Raw genomic sequence first — 10,721 nt, 5'->3', positions numbered from 1 at the left:
TCCGAGGAGCGACCGCGTCCCAGCACGCTGCTAGAGGACCACGCGCCGGCGCCGCTCCAGGAGGACACGCCCCTGCGCAGCGATCGGCCAGTAGGCGATGGCGGCGTCACGGGGCGGCGCGGTGCACGCTGGGGGATGTAGTCTGCGCCGCCCCGTCGGGCCTGTCGGGGCGCGGCTCCGCTGCCAGGCTGGGGCCGTGTCCTGTTCCCGGGGCACCAGCACCGTCCCCGCGGGCCCGGGCCCTGGGCCCACGCCCGTGAGCTGAGCCCTCAGACGGGGAGACCCGGGTGCTCCCCTGGCTGTAGGCCAGGCCCCCGCGAGGGAGGGAGTGGGATCCCCGCAGCCCGTCCTCCCCTGCCAGCCCCCAGAGGAAGGGGTGCTGCACCCTCGGAGAGTGCTGCGGCCCAAAGGCCGAGAGTAATTCCACGAGAAACCATTTTTTGCACAGTCAGACAAAACCATGCGCGTGCCTTGCCCCATTCTGGAGGAGCAGTTCTTTGGGTTTCCTTCTGATATTTTTTCCAAAAGAAAAAGGTTTTCACCAAACAACAAGGAAATACTATTTCCACCAAAAAAGAGCTTTAGCTGATAAGAACACGTTTTGGTGAGAAAGTTTCTGCTGGCCCAAGCAGTGGGGATGAGTGAAACCCCAGTGGGACCTGGCGAGACTGGCCGCTCAGGGAGGCAAACAGACTCTTATCAAGTCTCCTGCCCACGCAGTCATATGATGTGTGTGCCCATACCTGGGCAGTAGGACGGTGGGCAGCCCTTCGTGGGGGTGTGTCACCCTCCTCAGAGCAGGATAGGGGGACAAGAGGCTGCCTGGCCTCTCCCCAGGGAGCAGGGACATCCCTCTCGGGGCTGAGGCTGCAGGAGGGGAGCGGTTTGGCTCCCCGTCCCGCTGAGGGGCCACCGGTCCTGCCACCTGCCTTGTCCACCCCTCTGACAGGGTGGGCATCTTCAGCTCAATCAGGAGAAGCCGAGCAACATCCATCAGACTTGGTGCACTGGGACAAGAGGAGCCCAAGCCCAGCCAGGGAGGAAGCAGCGCAGGGCACGTGAGTGGTGTGGCGAGCGGGAGGCTGGTTTTCGGGTCTCCAGGAGGTGTTTCTATGTGAGCAGAGGGAGCAACTGAAGCTGGTTCCCCTGTACAGAGTCCTACAGTGTCTGATGGGTCACAGGCAGACGTTCAACCTTTCCTTGATTCACCAAGCTCCTATAGCAATGTATGATAAAAGTCGAGCTCAGGTCACAGCCTCCCGTCCCCAGGGAAATTATTGAGCCTCTGACTTCAGGTTTATTTTCTTCAACTTCAGGTCATGTCTTTGACTTGATCAGGATCTTGGCAGTTATATCCCACCGTTCTGGGAACAGCAGGGGAGGCGATGCTGCACAAAACTTATAGGTCAATGGGCTGGCCACATGCAGCCCCAGGGCTGGCAGGAGAGGCAGGGACTTGAGTTCATGTCTCTTGGGGGTGATGGCCCAGAGTGTGGAACACTGTGAGGACCAGAGACCACAGTGTGTTTCAAGGGGGTGAGCTGCAGTCACAGCCCTGCAGCTCCCCAGATATCTGTCAAATCCAGCCTCAGGGATGTTTATCCATGGTGTTTTTCCCTGTCCCCTAAATAAACGTGCTTTTTGTGATTTCATTTTGCTTTTGCTTAGATGCATCATTTCAGCTAACACCAGCCCTTCTGAGGATGTCCATGACCAAGTCAGTGAGCTCAAAGACACCTGGGGCCGGGGTCAATAATGGAATTTTTTAAGCAGAAAATCCCTCTGGGCTCTGTCTCCAGCCCAGACACGCAGGCAGGTCTGCCCTGAGGTGGGCTGCAGCCTGACACACCTGTCAGGCAAAGGCCCCAGGTGGGAACAGCTTGGTGATGACTTCTGACACCTCAGGCAGACCCAGCAGGCACAGCCAGGCATGGTCTCACATCTCCAGAGCCCAAACCCATTGCGGGTTGAAACAAGCATCTCAGGCTTTGTATGGAGCCTAATGATGAACTTGCAAATGTCTGCGCTGCTGCCAGGGGGGTGGAGGTGTCTCTCTCTTTCACCTTCCCCAGGTGCTGAGCTCCATCTTCACTCATCTCTGCTTATCTTGCTCTTGGAACAGGACTGACCTGCCTGTAGGTTTCCGTGGCCAGGTCTGCACGGGAAGGTGGCAAGATGGCTCGGAGGATGAGCATCGACGAGCTGGAGGACCAGCTCCTCTGTCCCATCTGCTTGGAGGTCTTCAAGGAGCCCCTGATGCTGCAGTGTGGGCATTCGTACTGCAAGTCCTGCGTGGTGTCACTCTCCGGAGAGCTGGACGGGCAGTTCCTGTGCCCTGTGTGCCGCCAAACCGTGGACTGCAGTGCCTCGCCGCCCAACGTCACGCTGGCCCGTGTCATCGAGGCGCTGCAGAGCCGGGGCGAGGCAGACCCCACCCCAGAGTCCTGCCCAATGCACCACAACCCCCTCAGCCTCTTCTGTGAGGCCGACCAAGAGGTGATCTGTGGGCTGTGTGGCACCATCGGCAACCACCGCCAGCACAAGATCACCCCCATCTCTACTGCGTACTGCCGGATGAAGGTTTGGCAGACAGAGCTGGCTGGGACTCCTGGGGTGGGGGTTGAGGCACCTGCAGTGCTTGCTGGCCAAATGTTCCCCCTCCTTTGAGGGACAGGGTGGAAATGATTCCAGCGTGGGGATCATGGTCCCACGGCACGGTCAGGTGTAGGGCAGGATTCCTGGGCTGAGGGGTAGCTGTTTCTCAGGCTGAGCACATCCCTGGCTGAGAGGGCTCAGGGTTTTGGTGGCTGAACCACAGTGGAGAGAGGCGGGGGTCAGGGAGTGTCGGCAGGGCCTTTCAAAACTGTTTCCAAATACCATAAAAAAGATTCTCTAGATAAGGGCTGAGGCAAGATGCCATAGGAGAGCAGGGAGGCAGGGAAACAGGAGCCCCAGCCAGGCAGAGTAAACAACTGGCGTCCCCTGCCCAGCATCACATGAAAGCCCCAGGAATGGAAAAGCACAGGGCCACCCATCCCCTTGGCTCCTGGCACCGGGGAGATAAGAGCAGGAGGCACCAGAAACACTCCTGCACTGGCCAGGCTCCCAGCACTGGGAGGGTGCTGCCAGCCTGCTGCTGGCTTGTGGCTGCTTGCCACCCGCTTGCCCAGTGCGGAGCCACCACAGGGTGTGAGATACGGAGGGCTGGGAATGGGAACAAAGGCATGGCACTCCTGGCAAGAGTACTTGGTCAGCAGTGTCCAGATCGGAGCCGTGCTCTGAGTGCTCTCCTGCCTCTGGCAACCCCAAATCCTCTAGATCAAGAGAGTAAAGATCAGCAGGACATGCAGGGGCCTAGAAAGCTTAGAGGAAGCTTAGGAGGATGTGGCTTCTCAGGGCGACGTGCTCCTTGACGGGCTGGCAAGCACTGCCTGCGATTAAGGAGGCTGCCACAGAGGTCCCTCCTACAGAGGTGCTGTCTTTTCAGGAGGAGCTGTCTGTGCTGCTGACTGATGTCCACCAGTACAAGAGGAACCTGGATGAACACTTCAGCAAGCTCATCAACAACAAAAGCCGCATCGCAGTGAGTGTCATTTGCCAGGGGAGCCTATGTCCCAGAGCCCTCTGTGTCCCACACAGCCCCAGGAGCAACCTCTGCTCCTGGGTCTCCCCAGCTCACCTTCTCTCCCCCTCCTTCTCTTCCCACTTCTCTGGGATAGCAGACAGAGCATATGTTCTTCATGAAACTCAAGGATTAAACATAGATCTGTTTTTGGAAAGGGTGACACAGCCCTCTCTGGTGGTACAGCCCTGTTTTCAGAAAGGGTGAAGTAACCCCCACCGAGCATCCTGGCAGGAGCAGCAGTCAGAGCTGGTTTGACCAAATGTCCTTGGAGGTGGGGAGATAACAAGTGGAAAGGACCCCACTCGGAGCAGGCTTCCCAGTCAGAGAAATGCCATTGGTTTCACACTGAGTTTATGCCCGGTTTAGCTGCGTGTCTGTTTCCCATGCAGCAGACATCTCCAAGGGACCTCCTGGCATCCCTTTTGAGGCTAAAGCTTCCCAGGACAGCTCCTCAAAAGGGTTCAACCCAAATGCAACTGGAGCTGCACTTTCTCCCCCTTAGCCCAGGACACAGGTTGTTCCCTGGGAGCAGAGGGATCCAACAGCTCTTTCAAGGCTCTGATGGAGCTGTTCAGGACATCAGGAAATCAAAATCTGGGGGAAGAGAGGTGTAAGACAGGGGTGCCATGGTGGTGAGCTGCTGAGGACAGCAGGATGAAACAGTATCTAGCCTGCTGTACAGAGCTGCTCTTTATTTGGAAAGCCAGCGGAGGGCAGCTTGGTGGGACACACTGGCATTGCTGGTGGCACCTCTGGAACAAAACAGCCACTTGCTGTCTCCCGGCAGAATGAGGCAGATGTCTTCAAGTGGGTGATCCGGAAGGAGTTCCAGGAGCTGCACAGGTACATCGATGAGGAGAAGGCCACCTTCCTGGAGAGCATCGAGGGGAAGGCAGCCCAGCTCATCACCTCCATTGAGTCCCAGGTCAAGCAGACATCAGACGCCCTGCAGAGGCTTAAGGAGATGCAGAGCTCTCTGGAGGCACTCAGCAACGAAAGCCAGCTTGATTTCATCCGGGTGAGTGTGCTTGCTAGCAAAGGCAGTGACAGTCAGCCAGGCTCTCCAGCTCTCAGCCTGCTGCTCATGGCCCAGAGTCCTGCCCTGACCTCACCACGCATAGCTGGGATACCATGACAAGTGAGGTGGAGTTGCCCTCTGCCCAGCCAGGGCTTCCCCCAATGGGAGGAGAGACCTGCCTGCCACAAGAGGTGATGCCTTTAGCTCTCCCAGAAAAGGAGAGCCCTGTCCTCTCCAGCCCAGGGCACAGATGTGCACAGCCGTGACAATGCAAAGGAGCTGCTGTTCTGTCAAGCTCCCACCACCAACTCTCTCCTTTTCTTGTGTTTTCCAGAAATACGGCTCCTCCCAGTTCAGGTGAGCGCTGGGCACCAGCAGCAAACAGCATCCATGGGGATGGCAGTGGCTCTGCACCAGGGCTCAGGTCCCAGGCCAGCGGGTACCTCAGCATTGCTGGGGCAGCCTAGCAGAGACGTGGCTGCTGTGATGGACAGCCACGGCCAGAGCCATGCACTCAGCCACAGAAGAGGGCAAAGGCAGCTGGCAAGACACCAGCGGCTCCATCATACATGGCAGCCAGGTGAGAAGAGGTCACACATTGTCCCTGTCACCTGTGTATGGCTGCCTGTGTCTTTCCAGGTCAGAGCTCCCCAGCCTGCACCCTAGCGATGGCATCTTTAGCCCCGTGTCCTTCAAGCCATGTTTCCACCAAGACGACATCAAGATGACTGTGTGGAAGCGCCTGCACCGCCGTGTCCTGCCAGGTACTGACCGGCCCTGCTGGCAGCGCACCGGCTGCCCTGGCTCACTGGCACGTGGGACAGGCTGCCCTGCCAGCATCGCGCTGCCCCGGCCTCTGCCTTGCTCTCTGCTCATGCACTACTTGCCCCCAGGAGAGCTCCCGGAGCAGCAGCTGGCCGTAACTTGTGCTAGTAGCAGCCTGCTCTGGCGTAACACTCCAGCTGCTTAAAGTTCAGCAGTGCCAGCTTGCCTGGCTGTGCCAGCCCCCCGGGTCACCTGGAGCTGGGCCCCTGCCTGCTAGCGTGCCTGGAGCCTGTGTGCTTTCCTTCTAGCTCCAGAGACGCTGAAGCTGGACCCAGTGACGGCACATCCCCTGCTGGAGCTCTTCAAGGGCGACACAGTGGTGCAGTGCGGGCTCTACCAGCGCCGGGACAGCAACCCCAAGCGTTTCAACTCCAGCAACTGCATCCTCACCTGCAAGGGCTTCTCCTGTGGCCAGCACTACTGGGAGGTGATTGTGGGCACCAGGAACCACTGGCGCGTGGGCATCATCAAGGGCACAGTCAGCCGCAAAGGGAAGCTCAGCAAGTCTCCCGAGAACGGCGTGTGGCTCATTGGCCTGAAGGAAGGGAAGGTCTACGAGGCCTTCAGCACCCCGCGGGCCGTGCTGCCGCTGACCACCCGGCCCCAGCGCATTGGCATTTACCTACACTACGAGAAGGGCGAGCTGACCTTCTACAACGCTGACAACCCCGACGAGCTCAGCCCCATCTACACCTTCCAGGCGGAGTTCCAGGGCCAGCTCTACCCCATCGTGGACCTGTGCTGGCCGGAGCGAGGGCCCTACTCCCCCCCCATCATCCTGCCCACGCCTGCCGCGAGCCGGCACCCGACGGCGCCGTACAACCACCCTGCCCCGGAGGAGGCCACCAAGCCGTAGCCCGGCCAGCGGGGTGAGGCCGTGGCTGGGAGGGCTGTGGCTGAGTCCCGAGGGCCTGCAGTGGAGGCCAACGGGGCTGCACACAGGGTTGTCCTCCCGTGGAAGCGGTGGTACTGCACAGTAACCTTTAGCAGCACAGGACGCTCCTTCCCCTCTCCTCTAGGAGCATAAAACGTGAGCCTTGGCCTCTGAATCCCCATCCCTGATCTCGGAGCCTGACCCAAAGGCCTGCCTGCGAAGGCCTCCCTATGGAAAGGAGCGCCTGCCTGAACCGCACGAGCCGTGAGCGTCTGTCTGGGGGTCTTTGTGGCACGTCTTTCTTCTGAATAAAGAGTTTGCGTTAGGCAGGCTGGCTGCTGGCCCCCGCCGCTCCCGGCCCCGGGGAACCCAACCGCAGCCAGAGCAGGGCGGGCGGCCGCGGGGCTCCGGCACCCAAAACGCAGCGTGCGCCGGGCAGCCGAGGCCCGACCGCCGCGGGAGGGCGCCGCCGGGGCCGGGAGCGGGAGCCGTGCGCGGCGGGGCTCCGCCCCCGGCCGGGGGGCGCCGACGGCCCTGGCGGTGACAGCCCGGGACCGACCCCAGCCCTCACGGCCGGCCCGCCCCAGCTGCGGGCGCGCGGGGCGCAGAGACTCAGTGCTCCCGGCTGCGCGTAAGGCGCCCCGGTCACCCGCCTCCCGCCAGGCCCCGCCCCGCCCCGCCCCGCCGCGCCGCGCGCCGGCCCGGATGTCCCACCGCCGGAAGTGACGGCGGCGGCGCCGCACGTGGCCGACGGGGGCGGACATGGCGCTCTACAGCGCGGCTGCCGCCGTCCTGGAAGGGCTGGAGCGCGGCGATGGCGGCATCAAGACTCTGGTGTACAACAGCCGCTTCCCGGTGCGGGGGGCGCGGGGCCGGCCCGGGGGGGGGGGCGCGGTGAGGGCACAGGCAGCGCAGGCCGGAGGGGGTCGGTTAGGCCCGAGGTGGGGAGTTGGGCCTGAGGGGAGGGCTTAGGCCCCAGGCAGGACAGGCCCGGGGGGGGGCGGTTTAAGCCCGAGGGGTGTTAGGCCCTAGTCAGCGCAGGCCGGAGGCAGGGTGGCGGGCTCGGGCCCTGTCCCCGGGCAGCCCCTGACCGCCCCGCAGCATGTCCGGCAGCTGTACGCCCTCGTGGCCGAGACCCTCCGCTACTCCCCGGTGCTGGAGAAGCTGCTGGCCGGCGCCGCGCTGCTGCAGGCCGAGAAGAAGCTGCCGCCGCAGCTGGCGAAGGTGAGGGGGGGGCTGAGGCGGCCCCATGGCGGCGGGGCTCGGGGCGGTGAGGCCGGGCTCACCTGCGTTCCCGCAGGTGCTGGTGTACGACCTGCTCTTTGGCAAGGGCCTGAAGTGCGGGGGCCGCTGGAAGGCGCTGGCGCGGCGGCACCGGCCTCGGCTGGAGGCAGAGCTGGCCCGCCTGAAGGTGCAGCAGAAGGTGAGCCGCAACGAGGACCTCCTGGCCCCGACGCAGGCAGCAAGCCCCGGCGGTGAGTGGGCTCGGGGCCGGGCTGTCTCCCTGTGCTGGTGGCAGTGGTGCGCTGCATCTGACCCTGTTGGCTCCCCCAGCCTCCCAGGTACCGCGCTACATCCGAGTCAACACCCTGAAGACTTGTGTAGATGATGTGATTGACTTTTTCAAGCGCCAGGGATATTCCTACCTGGGCAAGGCAGCCAGGTGAGTGTTTCTTCCTGCCATCCCACTTTATCTGGGACATCAGTGAGCAGCAATGGCTTAGGACAAGGCCCTGTGGGCTGAAGGGTCGTTGGTCCTGGTGTTTGTGGTGTCCAGGCTGGGGTCTTTGTCACTTTCCCCTCTTAATTCCTGCCTCTCTGGGTGCTGCCTGGTGCCGAGGTGGGGAGGAGGCGGGGAGCGAAGGGGGGCCTCGCCCTGGGCTCAAGCATGGGCACAGTGAAGCAGGACTGTGTGTTCATCCTCCTCATGGACAGTGTGGAGGAACTGAGGGCCCTCTCTGGGAAGAAGTTCTTGTCGGATCTTCATCTCCCGGAGCTGCTGGCTTTCCCTCCGCAGATGGACTTCCATGACAACCTGCTGTATACTTCAGGACACATAATCCTGCAGGACAAGGTGGGGGAGCTGGGGAGCAGGAGGCTGCAGGGGCGAGAAAACCCCTGACATGGGTTGAGGGTCGGCCCTTTCCACCATGCCAGGGGCTGGGCTTGGACCAGCTTTGCTGCAGCGCTTGAAGTCTAAGTGGAAACTGTGAATGCAGCCTGCAGCTGTGGGGTTCCCCTGTGGCTTTGCTTCCATAGCCTGTGGGTACGGGATGAATTGCTCTGAACTGAGCTGTAAAAATGCCCTGTAGGATCTGGGGAGCAGCGGATGGGAGGAGCGCGGGGCTGCGAGCTGTGCAGGGGCTTCGGCTGGTGGATGGCGGTGGTGGGCTTGTTTTGCTTGTGTTGCTGTGGCTGCCTGCAGCACACAGCATCAGCTGTGCCCCGAGGAGGGCCAGGGGGTGCGTGCTGCCTGTGCCTTTCATGGGGTTTGCCCTCCTGCAGGCCAGCTGCCTCCCTGCCTTCCTCCTCAGCCCTGCTGCTGGCTCCCATGTCATCGATGCCTGCGCTGCCCCTGGGAACAAGACCAGCCACCTGGCTGCCATCTTGCAGAACAAGGGGTGAGTGCAGGTGTGTGTGCTGAGGGAGGGAAGGGGTGCAGGTGACCCTGGTGCACTTGAGCCCACAGAGAGCACAAAGAGAAGGTAGCAGGAAGAGCTGCAGTCACCCTGCCCTGCTAGCTCAGGCTGATGCCCGCTTCTCCCTAGGTGGGCTGGTGGATCTGATGGTGCTGAGCCATTGGAAGTGCCTGAGAGGCCATGAAGCCACGTACGGGTTCACTTCCCAGCACCGACCCTGCTCTTTCTGCCTGACACCATCCTTGCTCAGTACCCTTGCCCCAGGGGAGCAGCCCCCAAGCTCTGCCCACCTGGCAAATAGTGGGTGTTTGGGGCTACTGGGGCAGCCTGCTGCTGCCAGCACCGTTCCTGGGGCTGGGTGGGATGTTCATACCTCTCTTGGGTGCTGGGTTCTGCCTTCAGCCAGATCTTCGCCTTTGATGTGGACACCAAGCGCCTGGCCACCATGAACACCATGCTGATGCGGGCTGGAGTCACCAGCTTCCAGCTGGCCCAGCAGGACTTCCTGACCGTGAATCCCAAAGACCCCAAGTACAGCAAAGTGACCTACATGCTCCTCGACCCATCCTGCAGCGGCTCAGGTAACGCACGGGGCTGCTGCCGCCCCCACCTGGGCTGGGCTTGGGCCGCGCGGGCCCCCAGGCGACAGCAGCTCTAACCACAGGGATGGTGAGCCGGGTTCCGAGGGAGGAGGCTGCCCCGAGCGCCGAGCGGCTGCAGGCGCTGGCCGGCTTCCAGCGCAAGATCCTGAGCCATGCCCTGAGCTTCCCAGCTCTCCAGCGCCTGGTCTATTCCACCTGTTCGCTACACCGGGAGGAAAATGAGGATGTAGTGCATGCTGTGCTGCAGGAGCAGGGCTCATCCTTCAGGTGCGCCAGGCGTGGGGCGGGACACAGTGTGGGGTGCTGCGGGGCTCAGCCCTGACTCCTGTCTGCTGCTGCAGGCTGGTGAATGCCTTCCCCTCCTGGCCCTGCCGAGGACTCGCTGCCTTCCCTGGGGCAGAGAGCTGCCTCCGAGCCTCTCCTGCAGACACGCTCACCCATGGCTTCTTCGTGGCTGTCCTGGAGCGGCACGAGGAAGCGCCTGCAGCCCCCAGGTGAGAGGAGGGCCTGGGCGGGGGGGGGGTCTGCAGGCTTCCAGCAGCTCGGGGGGGGGGCCATGGCCAGGCTCAGGGCTGCTGGTGCACCTGCACGAAGGTGTTCCCCTCCTGATGTGAGGAGGAGGGAAGGTGGAGGGCTCTGGCTGTAGGAGAGGGCAGGAGCTGTGGTGAGCAGGGCCACGTGTGCATGGCTCAGGCTGTTGGCTCTCGCCCACAGCTCCCTACCTGTGGCAGCTGAGGACAACCTGCAGCACAGAGAAAGATTGGAGCCAGGAGCAGCCCCCAAGAGCAGGAAGAGGAAAAAGCAGCGCATTAAGGAGTGAAATAACATTTTTTGGGACTGCATGGTGCCCAACTGGACTGGCAGGGAATGCGCCTTCCTGGCCACTGCTGCCTGAAGAGCAGCGGGGCTGCTGAACACAAGTAAAGCTTTGTGCCAGCTGCAGCTGTGGTGGAATTCTGTTATCACCCTGCTCCCCCCGACGCGAGTGCCAACCCCCAGGGCCACCTACTGCCAGGGAGGGGGAGCTGCCTGCCTATGGCGGACTCTTGCAGCCTGCCCCCAGCAGGAGGTTTGTCCCCAAAGGCAGCCCTGGGCTGGGGCAGCCTTGGGAAGTCTGCTAACACCACAACCCTCGCTT

General features: G+C 62.0%; 2 protein-coding genes across 3 annotated transcripts; both read left to right on the top strand.

The window, feature by feature from the left end:
- The first annotated feature begins 811 nt into the window (after window positions 1-811).
- On the top strand, window positions 812-6,669 carry TRIM50 (tripartite motif containing 50). The gene is made up of 7 exons (XM_009513187.2): window positions 812-1,058; window positions 2,154-2,580; window positions 3,488-3,583; window positions 4,413-4,643; window positions 4,978-5,000; window positions 5,283-5,407; window positions 5,717-6,669. Exons 2-7 carry the CDS (start codon window positions 2,176-2,178, stop codon window positions 6,322-6,324), a joined length of 1,488 nt encoding a protein of 495 aa, XP_009511482.2. The 5' UTR covers window positions 812-1,058; window positions 2,154-2,175; the 3' UTR covers window positions 6,325-6,669.
- Window positions 6,670-7,050: 381 nt separating this feature from the next.
- On the top strand, window positions 7,051-10,525 carry NSUN5 (NOP2/Sun RNA methyltransferase 5). 2 transcript variants are annotated; one of them, XM_064468033.1, is made up of 10 exons: window positions 7,051-7,197; window positions 7,456-7,566; window positions 7,643-7,817; window positions 7,897-8,005; window positions 8,278-8,416; window positions 8,848-8,963; window positions 9,384-9,562; window positions 9,646-9,850; window positions 9,925-10,077; window positions 10,298-10,525. In XM_064468033.1, exons 1-10 carry the CDS (start codon window positions 7,105-7,107, stop codon window positions 10,401-10,403), a joined length of 1,386 nt encoding a protein of 461 aa, XP_064324103.1. In that variant the 5' UTR covers window positions 7,051-7,104; the 3' UTR covers window positions 10,404-10,525. The 2 variants fall into 2 exon arrangements, with proteins under 2 accessions (XP_064324103.1, XP_064324102.1); XM_064468032.1 differs by having other exon boundaries at window positions 7,052-7,197; window positions 7,444-7,566.
- The last annotated feature ends 196 nt before the right edge of the window (window positions 10,526-10,721 follow it).

This window comes from Phalacrocorax carbo, chromosome 17 (assembly GCF_963921805.1).
Source record: "Phalacrocorax carbo chromosome 17, bPhaCar2.1, whole genome shotgun sequence".
In the NCBI taxonomy this organism is placed as follows: domain Eukaryota; kingdom Metazoa; phylum Chordata; class Aves; order Suliformes; family Phalacrocoracidae; genus Phalacrocorax; species Phalacrocorax carbo.
The sequence above is the reverse complement of the archived record's forward strand: the minus strand, read 5'-3'. Positions and strand labels throughout refer to the sequence as shown.